The sequence below is a fragment of the Manis pentadactyla genome, chromosome 12 (assembly GCF_030020395.1).
Source record: "Manis pentadactyla isolate mManPen7 chromosome 12, mManPen7.hap1, whole genome shotgun sequence".
Lineage (NCBI taxonomy): Eukaryota > Metazoa > Chordata > Mammalia > Pholidota > Manidae > Manis > Manis pentadactyla.
In genome coordinates this window covers 87,730,415-87,757,987 of record NC_080030.1, presented here as the reverse complement: position 1 = coordinate 87,757,987, position 27,573 = coordinate 87,730,415, and the positions used below count along the sequence as shown (strand labels likewise).

At 43.4% G+C, this 27,573-nt stretch overlaps 1 protein-coding gene across 5 annotated transcripts in view; it reads left to right on the top strand.

Moving 5' to 3' along the window:
• Positions 1 to 6,008: 6,008 nt before the first annotated feature.
• Positions 6,009 to 27,573, top strand: part of LOC118909039 (E3 ubiquitin-protein ligase E3D-like) — a 195,685-nt gene continuing 174,120 nt past the window's right edge. The window contains exons 1-3 of one of the 5 annotated variants that reach the window (XM_057489384.1): positions 6,009 to 6,767; positions 20,966 to 21,162; positions 24,502 to 24,592. In XM_057489384.1, coding sequence (XP_057345367.1) covers positions 6,493 to 6,767; positions 20,966 to 21,162; positions 24,502 to 24,592 — 563 coding nt within the window. In that variant the 5' untranslated portion in view covers positions 6,009 to 6,492. Of the gene's footprint in view, positions 6,806 to 6,899; positions 7,205 to 20,965; positions 21,163 to 24,501; positions 24,593 to 27,573 lie in introns of those variants that run through there. The other 4 variants (XR_008992816.1, XM_057489383.1, XM_057489385.1 and 1 more) reach the window with 4 other exon arrangements.

The following is a 27,573-nucleotide window of genomic DNA, read 5'->3' as shown; positions in this document are numbered from 1 at the left end:
TTCCCCAAACTGCAACATTAAATGCAGAATCTCTGCTTTGTGTGTGCATCTCCACAAATCTGGTCCAGCCTGACTTCATGTTCCTTTTACCATTATCCCACACCAACATCCATTCCTGCATCTTGCCTGGATTTCTACATGTAAGTTTGAAAACTCCACAGTTCTTTTGGGCTGCAGTGCACCTCCTCCAGTATCACACTTTGTACCTCATCTTTAGGAGCATGTTAGGACTGGAGTCCAGTTACAAGTCTAGAATCAAAGAAAGGTAGTGGAGTGGGTCCTGAGGACAATCAGCTGTGCATGCAAGGCATCTGCCTCAGGAGAGGCCAATACAGTTTCCTCAGGCAAAGAACGGTTCATGTACTCCAGTGGCGAAGAGGCTGCCTCTGCTGGCAAAGGAGACTCATCATGAGGATTTATGGGTCAATATCCCACCTTCATCAGAGTTTTCACACATTCCAATTCCAACATTCACCCATTTAAACGTTAATCTCTACCAAAACATTCTCCAAATTGACATACAATTGTTCATCACAATTTCTATATTTTGAAAGTTATAGAAAGCATCTCATAGCTAATGAACATGCTAATTTTTATTGGATTCTCAAATCTGGTTCAGCCTGTCTCTTTAGCTGGTAAAATGGTCTTTTTAGACTCTTGAGTAAAAATAGTTTTCTTAGGAACATATATAATAGCTAAAAGTACCTGAGATTACTCCTGGTAATTATGCAATAGTTCTGTGAGTATGTGTGCGCAATCAAGAGCAATTCAGTAAATTTATGGGTGTGCAAGTACAGACACATTAAAACTGACACATTTGTAGAGAAAGGGACTAAGTATAGAGGACAATAGTATTTTCTTTTGCCTCATTTAAGGGCACCTCTTTCACATCACTCCTTAAAAATTGATATTGCTCATGATTCTGTTCACACTGTACATGCCCAGGGTTTAACTGACTCTTCATTCATTCGGAAACATGTAAGTATCTACTCTTTGCTGGGTACTGAGTAAAAGCTGGACACACAATGGCCAAAAGCAACAAAAAGATTTCTCTGTTGTAATGAAACTTTTTATGGTTGGTTCTATAAGGAAAAGTAATATGATGCCTTAAGAGAATGTAACAATCACACCCATGCTGGAGAAACTCGAGAAGGTACACTGCGCAGACACACTGTGTGAGCTGAGATGCAGCTACAGGGCAAGGTCTCCGTGGGCAAAAGACCAGGAGAGTATAGAAGGTCTCTATTCTGTAGAGCAGAATAGCATGGGTAATGTCACTACAGCATTAAGGTACACTATGAACATATTTCTTATTTTAGTATTGTTACCATTATTATTATTATCCTATTGTTATTATTGTTACTTCTACCTTTCCTATTACTACTACTAGCTAAATGCTTATGATTTCTAATCTATATCTTTAGCCCATATCCCAGTCTTGAGCTATAGATCTACATTTCCAACTTCCTATTTCTTGGACATTTCCACCTGGAGGAAACAGTCCAGGCAGGGGCAGTCCTAGCTCAGCCTTCAACAGGGAATTGGAGAAGCACATGGGAGATGATCTGGGAATTCTGGAGGTGATGTGGATGTCACTGTGGCTTTTTATATGTTGCCCACCCAGCCAGGCTTATGGCAATCGCCCTGAACAGAGTTTCAACTTCAGTGTGCCCCAAGTCAAAACTTACTTGGGTTTGCCTTTATTACTGTAGCACTGTCTGTTGTAGTAAACAAGGAGTATGGGTTTTACAGTCAATGCCCTTGATACGTCTAACCTTGGATGAGTTATTTAACATCTCTTAGCCTCAGTTTCTTCTTTTTATGATATGGGCATTATAATATCCGCTTCAAGGGAATGGTTTAAAAGCAAAGTAGGTAACTGATAAATGCCACCTAGCACAGCACCTGGCACAAAGTAGGCACCGAACAAAAGGTAGTTGTTACACTGATCCCTCTTTGAATGCTACAGAAAATCACACTGATCACTCATAAGGGATCATATTTTATCTCACTTGTTACTTCAAGTGTATTCTCCATAGTACTTAATATACCATTTTCTTGGTACCACTAATCTACAATTACATGAGGAACATTATGTTTACTAGACTCCCCCCATCACTAAGTTCCCCCCACATACCCCATTACTGTCACTGTCCATCAGCATAGTAAGATGCTGTAGAATTACTACCTGTCTTCTCTGTGTTGCACAGCCCTCCCCGTACCCCCCCCACATTATACATGCTAATCATAATGCCCCCTTTCTTACCACCCCCTTATCCCTCCCTTCCCACCCATCCTCCCCAGTCCCTTTCCCTGTGGTAACTGTTAGTCCATTCTTGGGTTCTGTGATTCTGCTGCTGTTTTGTTCCTTCAGTTTTTCTTTATTCTTATACTCCACATATGAGTGAAATCATTTGATACTTGTCTTTCTCTGCCTGGCTTATTTCACTGAGCATAATACCCTCTAGCTCCATCCATGTTGTTGCAAATGGTAGGATGTGTTTTCTTCTTACGGCTGAATAATATTCCATTGTGTATATGTACCACATCTTCTTTATCCATTTATCTACTTATGGACACTTAGGTTGCTTCCATTTCTTGGCTATTGTAAATAGTGCTACGATAAACATAGGGGTGCATCTGTCTTTTTCCAACTGGGATGCTGCATTCTTAGGGCAAATTCCTAGGAGTGGAATTCCTGGGTCAAATGGTATTTCCATTTTGAGCTTTTTGAGGAACCTCCATACTGCTTTCCACAATGGTTGAACTGAGATTTACATTCCCACCAGCAGTGTAGGAGGGTTCCCCTTTCCCCCCACATCCTCGCCAACATTTGTTGTTTGTCTTTTGGATGGCGGCGATCCTTACTGGTATGAGGTGATATCTCACTGTAGTTTTAATTTGTACTTCTCTGATGACTAGTGATGTGGAGCATCTTTTCATGTGTTTGCTGGCCATCTGCATTTCTTCTTTGGAGAACTGTCTGTTCAGTTCCTCTGAACATTTTTTTATTGGATTATTTGCTTTTTGTTTGTTGAGGTGCGTGAGCTCTTTATATATTTTGGATGTCAACCCTTTATCAGATCTGTCATTTATGAATATATTCTCGCATATACTGTAGGATGCCTTTTTGTTCTATTGATGGTGTCCTTTGCTGTACAGAAGCTTTTCAGTTTGATGTAGTCCCAGTTGTTCATTTTTGCTTTTGTTTCCCTTACCTGGGAAGATACGGTCATGAAGAAGTCGCTAATGTTTATGTCCAAGAGATTTTTGCCTATGTTTTTTTCTAAGAGTTTTATGGTTTCATGGCTTATATTCAGGTCTTTAATCCATTTCTAATTTACTTTCATGTATGGGGTTAGACAATGATCCAGTTTCATTCTCTTGCATGTAACTGTCCAGTTTTGCCAACAGCAGCTGTTGAAGAGGCTGTTATTTCCCCACTGTATGTCCATTGCTCCTTTATCATATATTAATTGAAAATACATGTTTGGGTTAATATCCAGACTCTCTATTCTGTTCCTCTGGTCTGTGATTGAACTGTGTCTCCCAGGGTGTTAAACCCTGTGATAGAGCCCTGATCAATCATTTTTAGTTCCTACATCCCCAGCTCCTAGCAAAATGACTGACCCACAGTAAATGATGAATAAATATTTGAAAACTAAATGACAATAGAATATACTCAGCTGGTAAAAAAAATGAATAAAATCTATGTATTGATTTAGAAAATTCTCTCCAAGAGATATAAAGTAAAAAAATCAAGGTGCAGAACAGTGTTTTTAGTATGCTACCATTTATACAAAAGGAGAAATATTCATATAACTTGCAAATGTATAACACAGCTTTGAAAGAACACACAAGAAAATAATAAAACTGATTACTTCCTGGGGGTCAGGTGGGATTTAGGGAGATGGGGGCCAGGGAGGAGACTTTTCAGTGTACACTTTTTTAATACTTTCAAAGTCGTGTGAATTATTCCTTCTTTATGGTATTAAAGAAGTTTAATTTTTTAAAAAGTAAATGAATGAGTAATGTCCCTAAAGAATATCAAACAGCAGCTGTATAATATGTGGCACATCCTCCTTCATTTCATAAGAAATAACAGACAGAAAATCAAAATGAATATTTTGAAAAAATAGACTCTTTTATGATTCAATAACAATATTAACTTTCCACCTTCATATTGTATTTTTTAAGTTAAATCTGGTAAATCTTTTAACTTGCAATTAAGGTTTTATTTCCCAGTTCTTTCACAGATGGAATTCTAAGGAAATTTCAGGCTCTGATTAACCCACTATTTCCCCACATTTTTGCCACCAGTTAGATGTGAGATGATTTTATGGGGCCCAAGAACAGGGCTAAGTGACACTGAATCAAGTAAAGAAGTTATTCCCACCTCATTCTCTTTTAATTCCTCTGACTGCATCAGGAACAGATTGGCGCCAGAATGTTATCAACACCTCTGCAGTTTTTGCTAATCTCTCTTCTAAACAAAGAACAAGTCTCAGGCTTAGAGTCTTCAGTAGGCAATAGTATCTAGAATTTAACATTTTTTGTTTCCAATATTTTTTATCTCTATGTCTACTTCTATTTATGGCAAGTGTTATCTACTTTTTATTTATGGTGGTTATTTCAAGTATTCTTTAAAAATTTTGATAATAATCACATTGATATAAAGAAATAGGAAGAAAATGAGTATACAGGAAATATGCAAATATGGCCAAAATTTTAAGATGACAGAAGAATGACTCAAGTTGAGAACACGACATCTGTTCATTGGTCAGCCAATAAATATAATGCCTCCTGAAAGCACGCCATTGGTTTACCATCACAAGGGCAGAGAAGAATGTTCAAAGAAATGTAAACATGAAAGTCAGAAGAGAAGGAAAATTACTTCAAAATGAGGGAACCACAAAAGGATTCACAGACAAGGTGGCATTTGAGCTAAGATTTAATATGTATGATTTAGATGTGCAGAGACAGGGAGAGCAAGCATTCAAACAGAGCAAGAGCATGACAGTACAGGCTGAGTGGTGGTGGCATGTTCCAGATCTTGACTGTGGTGGTGGTTACATGGGTGTATATGTAATGTACACATAAAATGAGTACACACTATTCTATAAATTTTTCCTTGATAAATTTGATACCATACCCTTGACCTATACAAAGAAAGGTCATTGAGGGCTTTGATAGCTTGGGGAGGGCAAAGTTAATAGGTAAATATAATACAGAAAAAAGGAAAACCACAATGTAAAGACAAGGGGACCAAAAGTACTTGTTTTTATATAATACAATTTCAACAAAAACTGTTAGCTATTATATGAAAATAGCAGCTCTTATCCTTCTACTTAATAGTTTCATTTCAGGGAAGAACTTACCTGAATTGAGGCTTACCTATTAAAATTATGTGTACTGTCCCCCACGCCCAATTCTGTCCAGTCAAAGGAGCACTTTAACAGCACTCACCCCTAACAAAGTCACAAAGAATAGACAGAAGTAGCCATGCTGGTGTGTGTTAGTGACTGCAGACAGAATTCAGCAAGATAATTTAAGATTGTATTCAATACTTAGATCTTGTTTGTAAATGATTTAGACATAACTGTCTTAGAATTTGTTTTAACCTTTAACTCTTCACTGATCTAAACTCTTAAAAGTATTTATTTATGAATTAAGTACCTTTCAAGTGACTTATCATATTTCATAGTTGAAGAATTCATGACTAAAAAAGGAAATCAATCATTCATAGCAAAAAATAAGGCCATTATGAGCAAGTCTTTACTTGTTGGAACTTTATAATGCCATTCTTAATAAAATCAATAACTTGACCATAAAATCAAATTCAAAACATGAATTCTGGTTATAGAAAAGCATCAAGAGACCAGACAAAGGCTCACAGAAACCTATGTGCATCCTTAATATTAATATTTTACCAAAGAAAATACAAGCCTTTTGTTATACCACTAAACCTTCATGCTCTAAAAGCTCTGAAAGTCAAAAAATCACAGTGTAGGGAATTTTAAAGGACAGGGTTCTCAGCTCAACAACAGACCATCACCATGGTTCGACTTCATTTTTTGACTTCATGTGTGTGCGTATGTAAAATGTATTCAGTAGCAACCACACTTGGAATTTTGATCTTTTCCTGGGCTTACAATACATGCAGTACTATACTCTCTGGTGATGCCCAGCAGTGGCAGAAAGTCCCAGTCAGCCATGTGATCACAAAGTAAACAACCAACACAACCATTGTTTTTCACTTTTAGTACAATATTCAATAACTTACATGAATGTTCGACACCTTATTATAACATAGGTTTTGTGTTAGATAATTTTGCCCAACTGTAAGGCTAAAGAAGTGTTCTGAGCATGTTTAAGGTAGGCTGGGCTAAGCTGTTTGGTACGTGTATTAAATGCATTCTTAACAATATGTTCAACTTATAATGAGGTTACTGCACGTAACTCCGTTGTAAGTCAAGGAAGACCTGTACAGTAATGTTCAAATTGGTAGTCTATTCTGATTATATTCTAGGAGGTGTTAACAGGTTGGCCATGAGAAAACAGGCTTTCTGGCAAGGCAAATTTAGGTCCAGCCTTCGGGCGGCGCGCCCTCCGCCCGACAGGCGGCGCTGTGGGCCGGCAACTCTGCCCGCCGAACCCTCCGGCGCCGGAGGCCGGAACCGCCGCCGCTTCAGTTCGTGCCGCACGTGCCGTCCCTCGGTCTGGGCGCCGCCATGGCGGCGGCGGCCGAGATGCCCGTGTTCGTGGAGGTACGCAGGCGGTTGCGGAGCGCGCTGCTGATCCTGGGGTAAGGCAGGGGGTGCGGGGGCGGCCGCGGGGCGCCGTGCCGAGCCCGCTTTCCCGCTGTCCGGAGCGGGTCCGCCTCCCGGGAAGGGCGGGTCTTCAGGTTTCTTCTCGGCAGCTGCCTAGAGCGGCTCCTACAGCAGAAGCCTCCCTCCTCCGGCGTGGTAACGCGGGCACTCGCAGCACCACCCGGGGGCACTCGTAGCACCACCCGGGGGCGCAGACACGCGGGGCTCAGCCCCACACAGAGCCGCCGACCCGGAACTGACGTTAACGCGCTTTCCACGATTCAAACGCACACGGAGGTTTAAGGAGCACCGTTGGAAAACCCGTGACAGTGCCCGGCGTCTCCAGCAAAACAATGCAAAAAGTGCCTTCTGTACGTCTTTTCGGGATCCTTGTTGTAAGATCGGTTCCAGTGAGAGCTTCTTGTTTTGTGAATCAACCCGTTTTTTTCCCTCCCCAAACTGTTCTGTGCAAAGAAACTTAACACAGTCTTTGAATAGGCGTGTGTTCAGTGGGTGACGACAAAGGTTGCCGACTGGAGCTCATTTGTATTCATATTCTGAGTTCCAATAAGAAGTATGCAAACGTTTGTTATTCCATGAAAAAGAAACGTATAGGAAAAGTGTTCTCGTTTTCTCTCTCTCTCTCTCTCTCTCTTCTTTCTTGGTGACGTGGTTCCTTCGATTTCTTTGTAACCGCTGTTTAAAAGAGTAAATTAGACGTTAAAATCCTGAAACTGTATTACACAGTGCCACTTTGAGGAAGATGGATGATTTACCTTTCTCTTTTCCTTAAACCGTCCAGGCATTTGGTGTGGCAATTTTGGATTTGGCATGATAACTAAATACAAACCCTGGCTTCTTCATAAGGGTAGAGACATTTGATCTGAACTTTTTCAGTTGTAAAATGGGGATGATACTGATTTCTTTTCTTTCTCTCTCTCTCAGATCATGAGCTCAGATAAGCATCTCCAATTCCTGTCTACCTTGTAGGGTCATTAGGAGCCCAAACTTTAAACAAAACAAAACAAGACAACCTCCCTCCTTACTCGGGCCCCTTCAGAGTTCCCCGGATTATTCTCCCTTGGTTATAAAGCAAGATAAGAAGCCTGGCTTTGCTGGACTCCTGGTTTGTCCCTGGTGGCCTTTGGCTGTTGAGCTTACCCTGTCAGTTCCCCTACCCTAGAAGCAACTGCTGTTCTGATTTCATTCAACAAAGATTAGTTTTGCCATTTCTTGAACTATGTATAAGTAGGGCTGGATGCAGTTACTTTTCCTAGGAGTGCTGTTTTGTTTTTGTTCATTTGTTTTTAAGTGGACCTTTAGAAACCAAGATCTGGGCACAGAGTACCTTCATTACTCTTGTGTGTCACTTCTCAGGCCCACTAGTGGACAGAAGTAGCATGTATGCCTGACATATATGATGTTTATGTATATATGAATGCGTGTGGGCATGTGTTTTATATGTATGTCATACATATACATTTCTGTTTATTACTGTTTCTGTTTATGTACATTGAAAACCATGACTTCACACAGGTATTTCCAATTCTAGTCTACCACCTTAAAGATCCATTCTGGTTTCTTCCGTTTCTCTCTGTAACTGTCCTCCCACAGTGAAAATCCTGGTGTCTGTTACCCCCACGACCTATTCGCTTGGTCAGCTCCCCTCTAACTGAGGCACTGCTATGCTTTGCCGCCTCTCTTCCCCCTCTCAGTGTTGACACCCTCCTCATCAGCTTAGGCTCTGTCGTGGACTGAATGTGTGTGTCCTGTGCCCCCACAAAAGCATATGTAGAAGCCCCAGCTCCCAACGCACTGGTATTAGGAGACGGGGCCTTTGGGAGGTAATTGGGCTCAGATGAGGTGGTGAAGGTGAAGCTACCATGTGGAATTAGTGCCCTTCAAGAAGAGACACCAAAGCTTCCTCTCTTCCGCCGTAGGGGCAGGGGGCCATCAGTGGCAGGAAGGGATCCTCAACATGAACCACATCTTCTGACACCTTGATTTTGTACTTCTCAACCTCCAAAGCTATGAGAAATTGCTATCTGTTTAAGCCGCTCAGTCTATGACGTTTTGTTACACAGCAGGCTCTGAAACCCCAGGCTGGGTTGCCCACCCCGACCCTGCAGCTTTTGCCCAGATTGCCTCCTCACTCCTCTGGGGATCTGCGTCCGGTGGGTGGCCTTCCTGGGGGGGTGCTGCCCTCACCCTGACGCGCCTCTCAGCATGGACCTCAGGCCACTGTGGCTCTCCTACCCCTGCATAGTTGCCTGTTTTACTCAGACCTTTGTAATTGGCTGAATTTTTCAGGAAGAGGAAGAAAAGTGGTAAACCAGTGATGTGGCGGGGATAGGGGCTTAGGAACCAGCGGTATCCCTCGAGGCACTTCCAAGTGCCAATTGCACAGTCCAGTTTAAAAATCACTGAAGTAGCAAAATGGACAAACTGTGGATCTTTAGGGCAGAGGTTGTCAAACTAGGTCCATGGGCCAAAACTAACTTGTGACCAGTGACCTAAGAATGGATTTTACATTTTTAAGGATTTTGTTTTGTTTTTTGTTTTTTTAAGATCAGACATGGCCTTCAAAACCTGAAATTTATACCATCTAGCCTTTTGTATGAAGTTTTCTGACCTCTTCTTTAGAGGATTATTATTTCTTAAACATTTCTTAAAACTAGACAAGCCTCAGGAGTTTGAATCTGTCTTCCTGCAAATGACTCAGATTCTGGATATTCTGTATTGCCAAGAAAGTGCAGATCTATATGCTTTAAGAAGGAACTGGCTAGAAAGTAGTCTTTAGGATTTTCTAAGGCAAGTTAAGAGGTATAACCAGGATTCACACCGAGCCCATGACACTCAGGTGGATGGTCTGTTCTGCTGTCTGCTTATAAGAAACAGGGTGCTTTGCAGCTGTTACAATGTTAAACATATTTCAGCTTCATATGAGGATAATTTCTATGTCTCTCCATCCCCTTCTGTACTCTTGCTGACTGGTGGACAGGGACTGTGTTTTCCTTTTTATTGCCCACAAGAGACTATTGTTTGTAGTGAATTAGATTAGTAACTCCTTTCCCCTGGTATTGATACATCACTACATTGTCTTCTTCATTAATTCTTTCTAGTCTTAGAATTGACTTGAACATTTTTTTCTCCTATACTTGTTGTTCCATGTAATCCTGGTCTCCTTTATCAAAATCCTATATGTCAAGTAACAATACTCCAGTTTACTGTTAGTCAAAAAACATCATAATGCTGGTCTCGGAAGCAAGACTATTTCAGGCATTCATCCATTAATTATTCAAGGAACATTTCCTTAGGGCTTGACCTGTGATAGTCCCTGTACCACTCCATGTGCTTCCTTAGTACCTTATATTTATCATGAATAAGTATAATTACTATTGTTAATCCCTTGACTATTGCTCAATACTTCCCAATTTCAGGAGGAGAGAGGAGCAGAGAAATTTCTTTTATTTTTATTGAAGTATACTTGATGTACAAACTTATATTGGTTTCAGGTATATAGCACAGTTGTTCAGTGGTTACCCACATTAAATCCATACCCCAACTAGTGCAGTTACTGTCTGTCAACATAGGAAGATGTTACAGAGTCACTGGCTATATTCTCCATGCTGTACTACCATCCCCGTGACCAACTTATATTGTGATTGGGAATTTTAGTGCTCCTTTATTCCCCCTCCCTCTCCCCACCCTACTGCTTCCCTCTGGTAACCACCAGTCACTTCTCAGTGTCTGTGACTCTACTGGTATTTTCTTCATTTTGTTTTGTTAGTTTGATATTCCATAAAAAGGTGAAATATGGTAATTTTCTTTCTCTGCCTGGCTTATTTCACTTGACACAATACCCTCTAGGTCCATCCATGTTGTTTCAAATGTCAGAATTTCTATTGTTTTTATGGCTGAATCGTTGTGGGTAAAATTGCAATATTTCCAGAATATCTCTCCTGACTTTAGTACATCTGCATATCAATATGTGTTCCTAAGGGGTGGAAAGAAGTAGTCCATCTCCTTATCAATAGGTAATTATGTGTGTGAGCGAGCGTTTATCTGGACCAGAGAGGTTGCATGGAGCTCTCCTCTGCTGCACCGTGGTCAAGAGAGACACGGGTTGACTGCTTGTAAGAAATAAACAGGTTTCTTAAACTTTGTTTCTCCCTTTGACTGATTTTGGTTTCAAGGTATTTTGCCCCCGATTTTCCCCCCAGAGTTACATCTGGCACTAGTCGGCAGGATCTTTGAACCCCAAATCTGTCTACGTGGGTGCGACCCTTGGGCGAGATGTCTCTAGGGATGGTGGGGAGGCACCAGTGGCTGCAGTGGTAGAAGGTACAGCTTCACTTGGGAACCTACTATCTGTGGGGCTTCCAACTGGGGAGTTGGTCTAGGGTAAAGGACCCCCTAGAGAGGTGGGGCCTTCCCCAGAGTTGGGGAAGGGTGGAGACACTGAGAGCTGCAGAATTAGCCCTCCGTCAGAGAGAAAACCACTTAGAGGCCCTGAGTGGCCGTGTAGGGGCTGGGATTGTTGGATCTCTTATCGTTGAGATAGTGGAAAGTATTATCAATGAGAGAGAGAGGGTTATCGAAGAGAGAGTTCAGCATTGCTTGGAGAAGCTGGGTGATGACCTATGGGATGCCCTTAAGGAGGAGAGACAGTTATTGAAAAAGATGGTCATGCTCCTGCAAGACTGCTTAGCAGCAACGAGGGGCAAGGCAGCAGGAGAGTCTGTCTTGGAGGAGGTCGTGGAGGAGGGGCTGGAAAAAGCAGTACCCTAAGCCCCAGAGATAGTGTAGGAGGTGTTGGGAGACATGAGGGGTGGGGCCGAGGACTGATCTGTTGCAGAGGCCACCACCTGAGGCACCAGCCCCTCCTGTATTAAAGGCCCACCTGGTTGTAATTAAGAAAGTCAAAACGCAACACCACAGGCTCCTTGGGGAGGAGCTGCCCCCTCCCAGGTTGTGGAGCACTCCATGCTCTGCCCCTATACCCAGGATGAGCTGGGGGCATGAGCATCCAGTATTGGCAGAAGCCATCAGAACCTCTGCCTACGTGGCTTTTGTGTCTCTGGGATGTGGGGGTGGAAAACATTGTTATGTTGGGTTCTGAAATGAATAGACTGACTTCTCTGACAACTCACCCTTCTCTCTGGCAGGGGTTGCAAAGTGCCCATCATACCTCAGGGAATCGGGTGCTTCTGGATTGGCTGACAGCCCTCAAGGTAGTTTGGCCTAAGGGTGTTTTACTATACTTACCCACTAGTTGGAAAACGTATGCAGAACTGCAGCAGGTGTTACAGGAGCTGGGCATGAAAACTATCATCAATAATAAGGACCCCCAAGGCCCCGATGAGAACTTGTTCATTGGATGAAAAATCTAGGAATGAGAAATCTGGTGCTCCATACAGCTCTCCTGTCTCTCTTTGGGTTTCTAGTGACTGTTCTTGCCCTCCACATGGGGCAACCCATAAGTGAGGCTCCTTGTACTTTAGCAGATCAGTGGGAGGTTAAAATAATAGCATGGAAGGAAGTGTGGGCCATGACTGAAAGGAGAGGTGTGAAGGGCCCCGTGAAGGTCTCGAGGACCCAGATGTGAGTGGATTTGATAAAGGCCGGGGTAGTGACAGAAAAACTCGATGGCCAGCCCAACAGAATATTGTTAGAACTGTGGTACCAATTAAAGCCAGAGCAGCAGTTCCAGCCGCTGAGGTCCAGGAATGGAAGCTGGAAGCAAAGCCCCATGTCAGGCCTGTGTCACTGTAAGACTTCCTGGGGGTCAGTACTCAGGCGAGCCCTCACCCCAACAGGATGACAGTTGGGCATCGCAGTTTGACTGAGGGGAGGATCAAGGCCCCCACCTTGGGGAATGCAGTGGGGACCAGAGGCCACATGTAGAATTAGCAATTCATTGGCCCTCTGTGAATGTACAATGTGTCCTGGTGCTGGTGGGCACAAGAGCTGAGTGTTCTCTGATTTACGGCAGCCCTGAGTGTTTTCCTAAGACCCCTGCTGTGATAGGTGGCTATGGGGGGAAGGCAATTAGAGTGGAGAAAGCCCAAACCCCATTGGGGATAGGGCGTTTACCCCCAAAGGAGTATACTGTGTACATTTCTCCCATCCCTGAATATATTTTGGAGGTCAGTATCCTGCAGTGCCTGGGTTACAGAACGCTGCAGGTGAGTTCAGACTGAGGGTGCATGTGGTAAAGACAGTATGAGGGGATGTGCTAAACACCCACCTGTAGCTCTGCCTGTACCTGTGCAAGTGACAGATACTAAGCAGTATGAGTAACCTGTGGGACACAAGGAAATTGGAGAGACTCTGCAGGAGTTGGAGAAGGTGGGCATCATAAAGCCCACTCATAGTCCTTTTAATTCCCCAGTGTGACCAGTGAGAAAGCCTGATGACTCCTGCAGTATGACTGTGGACTGTAGGGAATTGAATAATGTCACACCCCCTTTGCACACTGCTGTACCCTTAGTAGCAGCCCTTATGGACACATTGAGTCATGAACTGGGGATGTATCATGTTGTGGACCTTGCTAATGCTTTCTTCTCTATTGACAAAGCACAGGAAAGTCAGGAACAGTTTGCCTTTACATGGGAAGGCCGGCAGTGGACATCCACTGTCCTTCCACAGGGATACCTCCATAGTTCTACCATTTATCACAGACTTGCAGCCCAAGAGTTGGCCACATGGAAGAAACTGCAAATGGTGCAGCTGTATCACTACACTGATGGTATGCTCACATCTGATTCTCTTGCAGATTTAGAAGGGGCAGTTCCTAGACTGCTGCAACATCTACAGGAGAAAGGATGGGCTGTGAACAGCACCAAGGTTCAGGGACCTGGTTTATCTGTAAAACTCGTGGAGGTTGTCTGGTCTGCTAAAACTGAAGTTATTACTGAAGCAGTCATACACAATGTCCAGGCTTTCCCTACCCCTACCACTGTGGCAGTATTACAAGAGTTTTGGGGTCTTTTGGGCTACTGGAGAGTGTTTTTCCCACACTTGGCACAAGTTCTGAAGCCCTTATACCAGTTGGTATGAAAGGACATCAGGTGGGACTGGGATGAAACATGTGCAGCTGCTTTTACTGCTGCTAAGCGAGCAGTCAAGGCCGTACAGGCCATGAGTGTAATGGACTCATCAAGGCCCTGTGAGCAGGATGTTCATGTAACCAAAGATGGTTATGGATGGGGTCTTTGGCAGCAGCTTCAACTGACAAGCCAACCCATTGGATTCTGGTCACAACTATGGAAAGGAGCAGAGGCCTGGTACACCTTGATAGAGAAGCGACTGGCTGCTGTGTACCATGCCTTGCCGACTATGGAGTCCATTGCTGGAACAGCTCTGATCAAGGCAATAACCACTTATCTCATCGCGGGGTGGGTGTGAGACTAGACCTAAAGACCATGGAGTGGTGTGGCACAGATGGCTACACTGGCCAAATGGGGTGCATATTTACAGCAGCATAGAGCCTTTCTACAAGACCCTAAAGTGGAGAACAACTCCAAGGTTTATTGGGGCCAGTGTCCTATACTAGTAGAAAGCAGGAAGAACTTGCTTTTGAGCCATTGGTAGCCGAGAGTCCTTATCAGGAGGGAAAAGCCCCTATACCTGAAGATGCTTGTTATACAGATGGCTCCAGTCGTGGGCAGCCCCTGCAGTGGAGGGCTGTGGCTTTCTGTCCTAAGACTGAGGTAATATGGATGGAAGATGGAGAGGGGAAGAGCAGTCAGTGGACTGAGTTGTGGGCAGTATGGCTCATTATCACCCAGGATCCCTCCCCCATAGTTGTGTGCACTGACAGCTGAGCTGTCTATTGGGGCTTGACCCTGTGACTACTGACATGGTACCATGCCAACTAGATGGTTGGTCACTGGCCCCTTTGGGGGCAAGAGTTGTGGCAAGACCTATGGGCCTCTGGTCAGACTAAGACTGTTACTGTATATCATGTGACTGACCATTTGCCTTTGGCATCCCCAGGGAATGATGAAGCAGACACATTGGCCCAGGTGCATAGGCTAGAAGGAAAGCCCGCCAGTGATGTTGCCCAGTGGTTACATCAGCGTTTGTTGCACAGGGTGCAAAAGACAATGAGGGCTGTAGCCCGTTGGTGGGGATTGCCATTGACCTTTGAAGAAGTCAGAAAAGCCCAGAAGGAGTGCCATTTGTGGTCTAAGAGGGACCTACACCAAGTCTCACAGTGACATGGGACAATAGTAAAGGGGCCAATACCCCTTGTCAGGCAGCAGATAGACTATACTGGGCCTCTGCCCATATCAGAAGGATATCGGTATACAATGACTTGTGTGGACACAGCTCCTGGACTGTTGGTTGCTTTTCCTGCATGTTGTGCAGATCAGCAAACCACCAAGAGGGGCCTAGAGTATCTCTTTGCAGCCTATGGCCAGTCACAGATGATTGAGAGTGATCAAGGCACCCACTTTACTGGACACCATTTACAAGAATGGATGTAGCAATTAGGAATAAAGTGAAAGTTTCATGTACCATATAACCCTACTGGGGCAGGCATGATAGAGAGGTACAATAGTTTGTTGAAATCTGGCCTGAAGCCGGACACTAATAGTCTACAGGGCTGGTCAGTTTGCTTATGGACAATGCTATGGCATTTTAATGAGAAGCCCCAAAAAGGAGCCTTGAGCCCTGTGGATATGCTAACACACATTGCTGCCTCTCCTATACAACTGTATGTGCAAACCAAAGAGGAGCTATTGAAACTAGGATATGGCCAGCAGAGCAACATCCTGCTGCCTGCCCCATCTATGTTAAGCCCTGGAGACACTGTTGCATGGATGTGGCCCTGGACATTTCGATATATGGACCAGCAATGGCTGGCCCTTCTGGAATTTTGGGGAAAAGACCTGGAAGCTGGCCACATGTGTATTCCTGGAGTAATGGCAGAGTGGCCCCCTAAGATCACGGTAGTGTACCCAAAAAGCTGGGAGGTAAGAGCATCTTACAGGGAAGTTTTATTTTCATGGCCAGTGTATGTACCTCCCATAGCCCTATATACTGACCCATCTGTAACTCCCACAGGGAGGGGGGTGAGGTCTGGCATACTAGCCCAGGATGAGAACCCATTCCTGCCACTGCCCTATACAGGACCACTCTCATGCATCCTACCTGATGGACAAGATTTGCCTATGCTGATGTCATTAAAACATGTATCGTATTGCCTTGAAGGTTATTTTCTTGTACAGTCCTTGTGGCCTGGATGCATCCCTTGGCTTCAGCTGCTGTGTGATGATTGCTATGAACTCCCTACCTGTTCAGCTACTGACTGCCTGTGGACTGGGCGAGCTGTGGGCTTAATCTGCATAGGGCTTTGAACCTAGCTGAATCCTCCGTCTTGAGGATTATCATGACTTTATGTTACAGTGCTCCAGTTTTCTCACACAGGGGCCATTGTGGAAGATGGGAAACGTAGATTGTGAGGCGAGATTTCTGAAGGGGTGGGCTGTGGGTAAAATTGCAATATTTTCAGAATCTCTCACCTGACTTTAGTGCATCTGCATATCAATAGGTGTTTCCAAGGGGCGGAGATAAGTAGTCCACCTCCATATCAATAGGTAATTACATGGGTGAGCGAGGGTTTATCTGCACTGGAGAGGTTGTGCGGAGCTCTCTTCTACTGTAGTCTGGTCAAGAGAGATGCAGGATTACTACTTGTAAGAAATAAATGGGTTTCTTAAACTTTGTTTTCTCCCTTTGACTTATTTTGGTTTCAAAGGTATTTGCCCCCAGATTTTCCCCCTGGAGTTACAATAATACTATGTTTTGTATTTGTACCACATTTTCTTTATCCATTCATCTATTGGTGAACACTTAGGTTGCTTCCATATCTTAGCTATTGTGAATAATGTGGGAGCATATATCTGTTTGAATCAGGGACTTTGTTTTCTTCAGGTAAATTCCTAGAAATGGAATTACTGGATCATATGGTATTTCTATTTTTAGTTGTTTGAGGAACCCTCATATGCTTTCGACAGTGTGGCTGTACCAATTTACATTCCCACCAACAGTGTAGGAGGGTTCCCTTTACTCCACATCCTCACCAACACCTGTTATTTCTTGTCTTTTGGAAGTGACCATTGTGATGTGAGGTGATATCTCTTTGTGGTTTTGATTTATATTTCCTTGATGATTAGTGATATGGCGCATCTTTTCATGTGCCTGTTGGCCATCTGAATTTCTTCTTTAGGGAAAAGTCTGTTCAGGTTCTTCACCCATTTTTTAATCAAGATGTAACTCTGGGGAGAAAATCCCAGGGCAAAATATCTTTGACACCGAAATCAGTCAAAGAGAGAAGTAAAGTTTAAGAAAACCGTTTGTTTCTTATAAGCAGTCACCCTGTCTCTCTCCAGACCCAGCTGCAGCAGAAGAGAGCTCCACCCAACCTCTCTGGTCCAGATAAGCCCTTGCTCGCTCCTGTAATTTCCTGTTGGTATGGAGATAGACTGCTTCTCCACGCCTATTAATATGGAGATGCACTAGAGCCAGGGGAGAGATTCTGGAAATATTTCGATTTTACTCACACAGGGTATTTGTTTTCTTGGTGGTGAGGTATAGGAGCTCTTTATATAGTTTGGATGTTAACCCCTTGTCAAATAAATCATTCACGAAGTTATTCTCCCATACTATAGGTTGCCTTTTTTGTTCTGTTGGTGATGTCCTTTGCTGTACAGAAGCTTTTTAGTTTGATATAGTCCCACTTGTTAATTTTTTATTGCCATTTTATTAATTGGCTTCTGGTGGTTTTTGTAGTTCTTCTCTGATCCTTTCTTCCTCTCTTACACTCTTCTCCCATTATTTGATGGTTTTCTTTAGTGTTCTGATTGGATTTCTTTAATTTTTTGTGTGTCTATTATAGGCTTTAGACTTGTGGTTACCATAAGTCATAGATAGGTTCCTAAATATATTACAGTCTACAGTCATTCATACATATTTCAAACCGTGTAAAAAAGTACTTGTTCTTAATTTGCTTTCCTTCTCCACACTAATGTATTAGATGTGTAACTCCAGGAGGTAGGGGGGGATCTTTCTCCCAGCCTGGGGCAAATTACCTTTGAAACTGAAATCAAAGGGAGGAACCCATTTATTGCCAACAAGCAGTCGTCCACTTCTGCTCACCCATGTCTGTCACCACCCAGCTGCAAAAAAGGGATCCCACCAAACTTCTCCAGTCCAGTTATACTCTTGCCACCCCACCCTTGTAATCACCTACTGATATGGAGATGGATTGCTTCTCTCCACCCTTGGACACACTTATTGATATGAAGATGCATTAGGCCAGGGGAGAGATTCTGGAAATAATGAAATTTTACCCACACATGTCATAGTATGCATTTTTTTGTATCCCGTGATTGATTTTGTATACAGTTGATTTTACTACTTTTGTTCTTAACTTCATACTCGCTTTATAAGTAATTGGTCTTCTACTTTTACTGTGGGTTTATTTTCACTGATGATAAATATCTAGGCTTAACATTTCCATCTACAGAAGTCCCTGTAACATATGCTGTAATTCCGGTTTAGTGTCAGTGAATTCTTTTAACTTCTGTTTGTCAGGTAAACTTTTACTCTCTCCTTCAATTCTGAATGATAACCTTGCTGGGTAGAGGATTTATGGTTGAAGTTCCTTCTGTATCAATACATTAAATATTTCATGCTACTCCCTTCTGACCTGTAAAGTTTCTGGTGAGAAATGGTGATAGCCTTATGGGATTACCCTTATAACTAAATTTCTGACACTGGCTACTTTCAGTACCCTCCCTTTATCCTTAATCTGTAATTTTATTGATCATATGTCTAGGTGTTGTCTTCCTGGGTTCCTTTTGCTGGGGTCGGTCTGTACTTCCAGGACTCAATGTCTTTTTCCTTCCCCATATTGGGACGTTTTCAACAATTACTTATTCAAAGAGACTTTCTACCCCTTCTTCTTGCTCTTTTCCTTCTGGGTTCCCTATTCTGTGAATACTGTCCTGTTTGGAGTTGTCACACAGCTTTCCTGGCATTCTCTCATTTGGAGAGATTTCTTTTGCTCCCTTCCTCAGCTTCACTGTGTTCCTGTTCTCTAACTTCCATCTCACTGATTATCTCCTTTACTTGCAGCAATCTCCATTGTATTTTTCCTTTCTGATACTGTATTCTTCATCTCTGAGTGGCTTCTTTTCAGGATCTTCTCTTTGTTGAAGTTCTCTGAGATCATCAATTCTTTTTGACAGGTCAGTGGGCATATTTATGACTCTTACTTTGAAATTTTTATCAAGAAGATAGGATATCTCCCTTCCCTTTAGTCCTCTTTCAGGTGTCTTGTTCTGTTTTTCTTTTTGTTTGGAACGTATTCCTCTGCCTCCTCATCTTGTCTGAGGTCCTGTGTTTCTTCCTTTGTGTCAGATGGATCCACTGTGCCTTGTGGTCTAGAGAGTAATGCCTTTATGAGGACCGCATCCTGTTGTGCCCTGAAGCTCAAGACTCTTTGTTCCCCAGTCACTGTTTCTCCTTTGCAGTGTATCCACTGTTGCTGTTGCCGGGCTGTGGACGGAGCCATCTTTCTGCCTGTCTGCTGGCAGGGGCTCATCTCCATCAGCAGAGGCCCTTTGTGGCCATGCAGTGGTGCTTCTGCAGGATAGTTCTTGGTGGGTGCCCTCTTCCTGCTCTGCAGAGCTGGTGGCCTTGCTGGGCCAGCAGAGCGGGTGGGCACACAGGGTATCACTGGGAGGGCCTGGGCCTCTAGCGAGAGGGAAGGGGTGTCTGGGGCTGTTTCCCACAGGCGCCTCCCCATTCGGGCTGAGAGAGGATCGGGAATGCTGGCAAAGCCTCCCTTTACTTGCCAGACAGCAAAGTCTGACTGCTGCTGGGGTGAGTGGGCTGGGCGCGCAGGCAGGGGTGTGGGCAGGTGGGTCTGCAGGGAAGTGCCTTGGGGTTGAGCCACCAGCTACCTGTCCTTTCTCATCCTAAGAGAGCTCCTTCCAATCCCCACCCCCTGGCACCCCTGCCACTGCTGATAAGTCTTGAAACTGTCACCTCTGTGTTGGGTCTCAGCAGAACCGCTGGTGCATGCCTGCTTCTCCGCAAGTGGCAGGAGTCTCAGCCTCCCAGGGTGCTCCGGTTCTCCCTGGTACCCAGCCCTGCTAATCAGCAGAGCCCAATGCACCGTGGACTCGTATTCCCAGAGCAGGCCTCCAGGGCAGGCGAGCAGGGTTCTGAGCACGTATCCCTTTTCTGCTCTATTCCTCTCCCTTCCACTGTGGGCTGGGATGGGGGAACGGCCTGGATCCTGCCCCACTGTGGCCCTGCCACATTACCCTTCTCTGTATGGTGCTCTCTCCTCCCCAGGTGCTGATGGTCTGTTCTGCTTCCTCATTCGTTTTCAGGGTCAGTTGTTCTGCTCTAGTTGCTTGTTTGGTGTGTATGTGGGAAGAGGTTTCTGCCTTGCCTTCCTACTTCACCACCTTTTCTCCTCCTTTCCTCAAAAATGTCTTGTTAATTGCTGTATTCCCAGTACCTGGCACATTATAGATGTATTGAGCAAGTCGATGAATGTATGAACCATGCTGACGTCAAGAGATATGAAGATGAGTAAGCTGATGTGTAATGCTGCCTTGTTGAATTGTCTTGCCAAAAATATTTTGAAGAATAAGTGCGTCAAGTATGACAGACCAGCATTAGATTAGGAAATGTGTTAGTTTAAGAAGGTAAAATTGGTGGGAGGAAATTGGGGGCATGAAGAAATGGAATGGCTGGCTGAGCGAGAAGAATGGCTTCAGGAGCAACCCTGAGAAAGTCCAGGATGGGGTGTAGGAAGGAAGCATGTGGACAGAGAAGAGAGGATTCAGAATTATTAGTAATGGAAAAAAGTACACTTTTAAAAATTCTTCATTACCATTAAAATTAAAAATACATGTCACTGTAACATGAAAAGTACTCTCTGGCCTGACCTAAGTGTAGTATAGATCAGTTTTCGTCATGATCAGTTTACTGCTGTTTTGTGCGGGACAGTGACTTTAAGGCCCTTCTGGGAAAGGAATAGAGAAACCTGGCCATTCTTGTTTTTCTCACCACATAGTTTTCATCAATGACAAATAACTTTTGTGTGTTTTATTTTTAATTGCCAGAGAGCCGAAAGCGGGAGGTATGCCCATGGATATCTCTGTGATGCCGTCCTCACTGCAGGTGAAAACCCCTGAGGGCTGCACAGAGACCCGGCTTCCAGCAGAGGTCAGGCTTGCCCCTTCCACCTGCCGGGGGCTGCGGTATGTGGCCGGGGATGGGCTGCACCTCAGGCTGCAGGCTCAGGCAGGACTCTGCGCAGGTGAGTACTGCTGCCACTCCTGTTTTGCAGTTACTTTTTCATTATAAATCAAAGGTGGTTTTCCCTTTGAAAAGTTGAACTTTTCCAGGTGAAAATAACTGCTTGTCAGTGGCATGTTAAGAGCTGGGGGTCGAGAAGATTTAGGTTGTCAGCTCTGCCAGTTATTAGCTGTGTGCAGCTGAACATGTCATTTAACCTGTCTGAAACTTTGTTTCTTTTGGAGTTTTTTTAGTGTTTTTTCCCCCTAATGCACTTTAATTTTTTGAGCAGTTTTAGGTTCACAGCAACAATGAGCAGAAGATACAGAGGTTTTCAATATACCCCCTGCTTTGTTTCTTTAATTGCTAAATTACCTGGCTCACAGAGTTGATGTGAAGATCAGATCAGATAGCAATTGTGCAAGAACTTATTGATTTTAAAGCCTTACCTAGCCATTCATTCAACAGGTATTACCTTGTACTATGTGCCCAGCATTGATCAAGGCACTAGGGATACATACATGAACAAGCTAGAAAGGTCCTTGTCTTATGGAGCTTACATTCTAATGGCTAGGGACAGATAATGAACAAGTAAGTTACTTGGGTACAGAGAAAAGTGTGATGGGCAAAGTAAAACAGAATAATGGGGTGGGGAGTGACCAGGGTCAGGTGAAGTGTGATCAGGGAAGGCCACTCAGGGAGGTGATATCAGAGAACTGAATGATGGAAATGATCCCATCCATAAGAGACATTTCCAAATAGATCAGTGTAAATAAAGATTCTGAAAATGAGTCTGATGCATAGCTTGATGGTGATTGTTGCTATGCCTGTTATATTTCCAATATTTTGTTATTGGCACACTGATTCAGTAAGATGATGGGAATGTTTCTCAGAATAGTTTATTGAATAAAATTACTGGTTCATTACATCCATTACCATTTAAATTATGTGCTGGAGGATTAAAATGATGTAAAAAAGGGAACAGGCTGTACAAGACTGATGGGATGTTCGTTATCAGAGAAGGATTATAATTCTTCCAGCTGCACGGTGAGAGTGCCCTGCTGTGTCATCTGCACCAGGCCTTTCATCTGAGCTGCACGGAGCCTGGAGGTGGGGTCAGGATTGCTCTGAGGAGCCATTTATGAGGGTGGAGCATTCCTCTGAGTCTATCCTGGTTTTTGAAAGGAAAGAGAAGATAGAGGGAGTTTTGCTCCTTTTTTGTGGGAGAGTAATTTCTGCTTAGGTCCTGAATTAGTGAATAATTACTTTGAATTGGGCAAAGTTGGTTCAGGGGCAAGGGGTAGGGAAAAGAAATGTAGAGCTTGAATAACACAGGATAAACAGAAAGAGCCTGTTGGGATGACTATGGAAAGAAAAAAGAGGTCACCAAGATAGGAGATAGACTAACTCCTTGAGTGTACATAATAATGGGCATAGGAGGGCTTGGGGTGGAAACCCTGGGAGTCTGGCTCTCTTGAAGTCATCACCATCTCTTTAGCAGTGGTGAACAGCAGTAACCACAGCAGGGATTTTGTGTTGTATCTGAAAATGGGAAAGACAGGCATGAAGTGGGGTGTTTTCAGATCTTCTGCTAGTTTTTTGGGACTATGATTTTAGGCCTCATACTGAAGACATATGGGGACCTTCCAGAGACAGAATTGGTATGCCACCTACTCATCTTCCGTAACAGTTAATATACAAATAACAAAACTCAAGGTATTTAAAAAAATCAGTAAACATATTATTTTGTTGTAACTAAAGGACAAAATAAATTGCTGTGTATTGGTTTGCATATTGTTTGCATTCATTGGTCTCCTGTTTCTTACATTTTTAAAACATTTTACTGAAATATCTGGTAAGGAAAACTTTCAAAGGCGTGTTCTGTAGTGCATGACAGGGTATGCAAAATAGATTCCTCAGTACTTAATTACTTCAGTGCTTTCCACATAACAGGTGGTGAATTAATATGTGCTGAATAGAGGTAGATGCATACTGATGTGAACTTGAATCTAAATGTATTGTAGCAAGTGATTTTGAGAAAAGTAAATTTGAGAAGTAATTTTGAAATCTGTAGCATTCATTTGTTCTCAAGTTTTTAAAAAGTTTATATTTCAACTATAAGAACATTTTTTAAAGGACTGTAGTAAGCATATTGTTAATACTGTTTTCAGTGTAAGATAGGTCAGATCACGACCCTTGACATGGAAGAGCTATAGTTAATTAAGTCTGATTCAGCACAAGCATTGGATTCCTCCCCAGGTGGCAGTGCTCCCCTAGGCTGTAGCTGTATCAAAACAGTTCTGACTTGAACCTGAACCCATTGGTTGTGCTGGGTGACCAGCAGGGGGGAGTGTTTCACTGAAAATGTGTTTATTGGTTCTGAAAAGAATGTTTTGGATGACTTATTCAGGTGTACCAGTTATATGCTCAAAGTTAAAGAATACTGTCTACCTCACCATAGTGCTGTAAAGATTGGTGGGCACCCCTAGAAATTAAGTGGTTGAATTTTTAACGGCTAAGGCTTCAACTTTCTAGCATCAGTTTTTTAAATCTTAAAATATGTACAGGGTAACATAAACCACATTCAAATTGCTTGATTCTATTGGATAAAGACTCATTTCCTTAGTTTTTTAAAAATAGAGACATGTTTTTGAGGATTGTTTTTTGTTTGTTTTTGTTTTTATGGAAATGAAACTTCTTTCTTCAAAAATAAAATAATGGAAGCTAAGGGTACACAATGTCTTTTTGTTGCACTTGACATCATGCAGAAAATATACATTTTTCCACAGCTTTAATCAGAAATTGAGTTTTGCTCTTGGAATATCCAGTTCTTCTTCGGAGCCTTTCCTTTCCCAGGGACTCGTCCAGTAAAGAACAGCTTCAAGATTCATTTTGTTCGTATGTACTGGTAATATTCCATAGTGGACATAAACCTTGTTTAAATCAAATTAAACTTAAATTTTAAGCGCTCTGCTTACCAGGAGTCACAGTGATGAAAACCTGTATATAAGACATTGCAGAGGAAGACCGAGGATGGTAAAGTTCTTGTGCACGAGAAATAGCTCCTGTTTTTTCTCTTCCTTAATGTTGGTATTTATGGATCGAGAGAAATAACTCTGGTATGTTACATGGAAATCTTGGGCAATATGTAGCTGTAAAACAGCAAAATCTGTTGTTTTTGAAAACACTTCACTCTTTGCTCCTGATAGAGTCATCAGATAATACTAATTAAATGTGTACTTCTGGGTAGATCATAAACAGTATTTTTGGATGGTAATTTATTGTGGCTGTTAAACTCTTTTAAGTGCGTTAATATATTTGACCCAAACCTCTGACTTGCTATTTCATTGATTTCCTTTAGAACTGATTTCAGTGTTTAATCGAAGTTTACAATCCCAAGAATGCTGCACATTTTATTGTCAGTCCTGTGGAGAAGTCATAATAAGAGACAGGTAAGGAATGTATTTAACACTGATCAATTTGTGCCTGGCAATGGTTTTCTCTATTTCTATCAAAATTTTTGAAGTAATTGCCAAGGGAGCAGTATATGGCCTTAAAATGAGAGCCAGGTTAATGTCACTTTGAACAAAATGAATGACAGACTGTCCAGCGGTCACAGAGCAGGTAGATCTCCTCAAGGGGTGGAAGGGGTGCAGCGGGGAGCTGGCCTGGGGGGGGCTTGTCTGGGGGAGGAGCCGGGGCTGCCCCCAAAGCACCTCTCTTTGGTGGGGACATGTGATCTATTTTATGTTTTATCCATCATGCTGGTGAAGGTTTTCCACATGAAGTGAATTTTCTAAATAACAGAAACCTTTCTAGCACAGTGTTTTATTTGAGCATTTCAGTTAGTGTCTTTCTGAAATCTGTTTCCTATTTCCCTGCTTAGTAAAACAGAACATATAAAGGGAGGATCAACCTTTTCTTGATGATCAGGTTAATCTTGTAACCCGTTCTTCGTGATGTGCTGCGATCACCCGATTAGATGGAAAGGACTCTTTGCTGTATTCTTTGAATTCCCGAGTTGTCTCTTTCATTTCACTTTTTCCATCTTCTCCCTTCCTCCTGTCAGCTTCCCTGTTTCCCAGACACAGACCTCTGTCAGCTTCTAATCACACTCACAGGCTGGGAGACCGATGAAAACCTTATCATTGTCAACAACATTCAAAGAAAAAAGTCAGCACTCTTTGTCAGATGCCTTACCTGGGAGGCCAGAGCCTGGGCGCCTGAGGGCGGGCCCTCCTGCAGACCGAGGCCGCCCTCCCGCCGGGTCCCCTGTCCCGGGGGGTGCCAGACTCCACCCCCCCCGCCTCAGCGCGGACCCCGTTGCCTCCGTGGGCTCCTCCCCGGCCCCTGCGTCAGCTGATCGCTGGCACTTCGGCTGCTTCCTTCCCCGCATGTCTCCTGTAAGGCCCCTTTGGCCCGCTGCCAGCACCACCCCCTCGGTCAAGGCCACCACCTTCTCACCTGAAAGCGCTAGTGGGCAGCCCCTTGGCATTGTCTCGCTCTAGGTTCATCCTGTCTCATAACTTATTTCTGCAGTACTGGGGGATTGTTCTCAAATGCAGCCGGCTCCCCTGTTCAAACCCTCCCATGGCCTCCGATTTCTTTCCTGATAAATTCCGTAAGATCTTAGTATACTGTACCGGGTCCTTTATGAGTTTCCCTTATTAATCTCTCCACCCTCATGTTTTAGCCCTTCTTCCCAAACCTAACGCCCACCAAAAAAGAAACCAAAACAACAACAAAAAAACTACCCACCTTCATTTGCATACATTCTGTGCACAGCTCCAGTGATCAGCCTGCACTCCCACAGTCTCTCCATGCTTTTCTGCACCAGAGCTTAATGAAAGCTGCTCCTTCCTGGAATGCACCCCATATCCCTTCTCCCTCTGGTTAGCTCCCACCTAAATTCAGCTGACAGGGCATCTACTGCTGGGAGCCCTCCCCAAACACTGGGTTGGTTGATGTGCTCCTCTAAGGTTTATTTGCCTGTCTTCCTGATCAACAGTAGGCTCTGAGGGAGGAGACAGCCTTATTGAGCCCTGTATCCCTTATCCCCACTCATATTTAAAGTGTACTATATAGTGTAGTAGCTAGTAGTACAGACAGAAGCCAGATAGTCTGGATTTGCATCCACTGTTTAATAGCCATGACCATGGGTTACTTAACTGCTCTCTGCTTCAATTTCCTTAGAACAAAAATAAAGGTAACAATAAGAGCTACCTTATAGGGTTGCTGGGAGAATCAGATGAGTTTTTAAGTGTTTGTAACAGTGCCTGGCACATGGTGAGCGATGTGATAGCCACTGCTACGATTATTATTCTTATCATCATCACTATCACCATCTTCATCATCTCCAGCGTTGGGCAGAGCCTCGTGAACAGCGCGCTCACAATGGGTTATTGCTGGATTGAACTGAGTAAATGTGAGGGTGTTTATTTTGGCCCTCCACCAACCTCTTATGCTTGCTTTCTAATTCCTGGCAATGTCCCAGGTAGGTAAGATCACGGAAAGTTACCCCGGTGGGGCGTTGTGAACAGCATGTCCTCTGAATGGTTATCTTGGATAAGAAATGAGGGAACAGCAGCTGTAAAGGAGAGGAGAACATCCTTGCTCAGATTACCTGAGGGTGGAAGTTGCTGTAGAGTATGTTCTCTGTGGAAGGCCCACCATAGCCTGAAATGTCCAAAGGATCCCAGTTTACATAGTAATTTTTTTTTTATTTTTACTTTTAAAAAAAATTTTGTTATTAGTCTACAATTACATGATGAACATTATGTTTACTAGGCTCTCCCCTACCCCAAGTCACCCTGACAAACCCCATTACAGTCACTGTCCATCAGCATAGTAAGATGTTGTAGAATCACTACTTGTCTTCTCTGTGTTGCACAGCCGTCCCCTTTCCCCCACATTATACATGCTAATGATGATATCCCCTTTCTTCTTCCCCACCCTTATCCTTCCCTATCCTCCCATTCTCCCCAGTCTCTTTCCCTTTGGTAACTGTTAGTCCATTCTTGGGTTCTGTGATTCTGCTGCTGTTTTGTTCCTTCAGTTTTTCCTTTGTTCTTATACTCCACACATGAGTGAAATCATTTGGTACTTGTCTTTCTCCACCTGGCTTATTTCACTGAGCATAATACCCTCTAGCTCCATCCATGTTGTTGCAAATTGTAGGATTTGTTTTCTTCTTATGGCTGAATAATATTCCATTATCTATATGTAACACATATTTATCCATTCATCTACCGATGGACACTTAGGTTGCTTCCATTTCTTGGCTCTTGTAAATAGCGCTGTGATAAACAGGGGTGCATCTGTCTTTTTCAAACTGGAGTGCTGCATTCTTAGGGTAAATTCCTAGAAGTGGAATTCCTGGGTCACATGGTAAGTCTATTTTCAGCATTTTGAGGAACCTCCATACTGCTTTTCT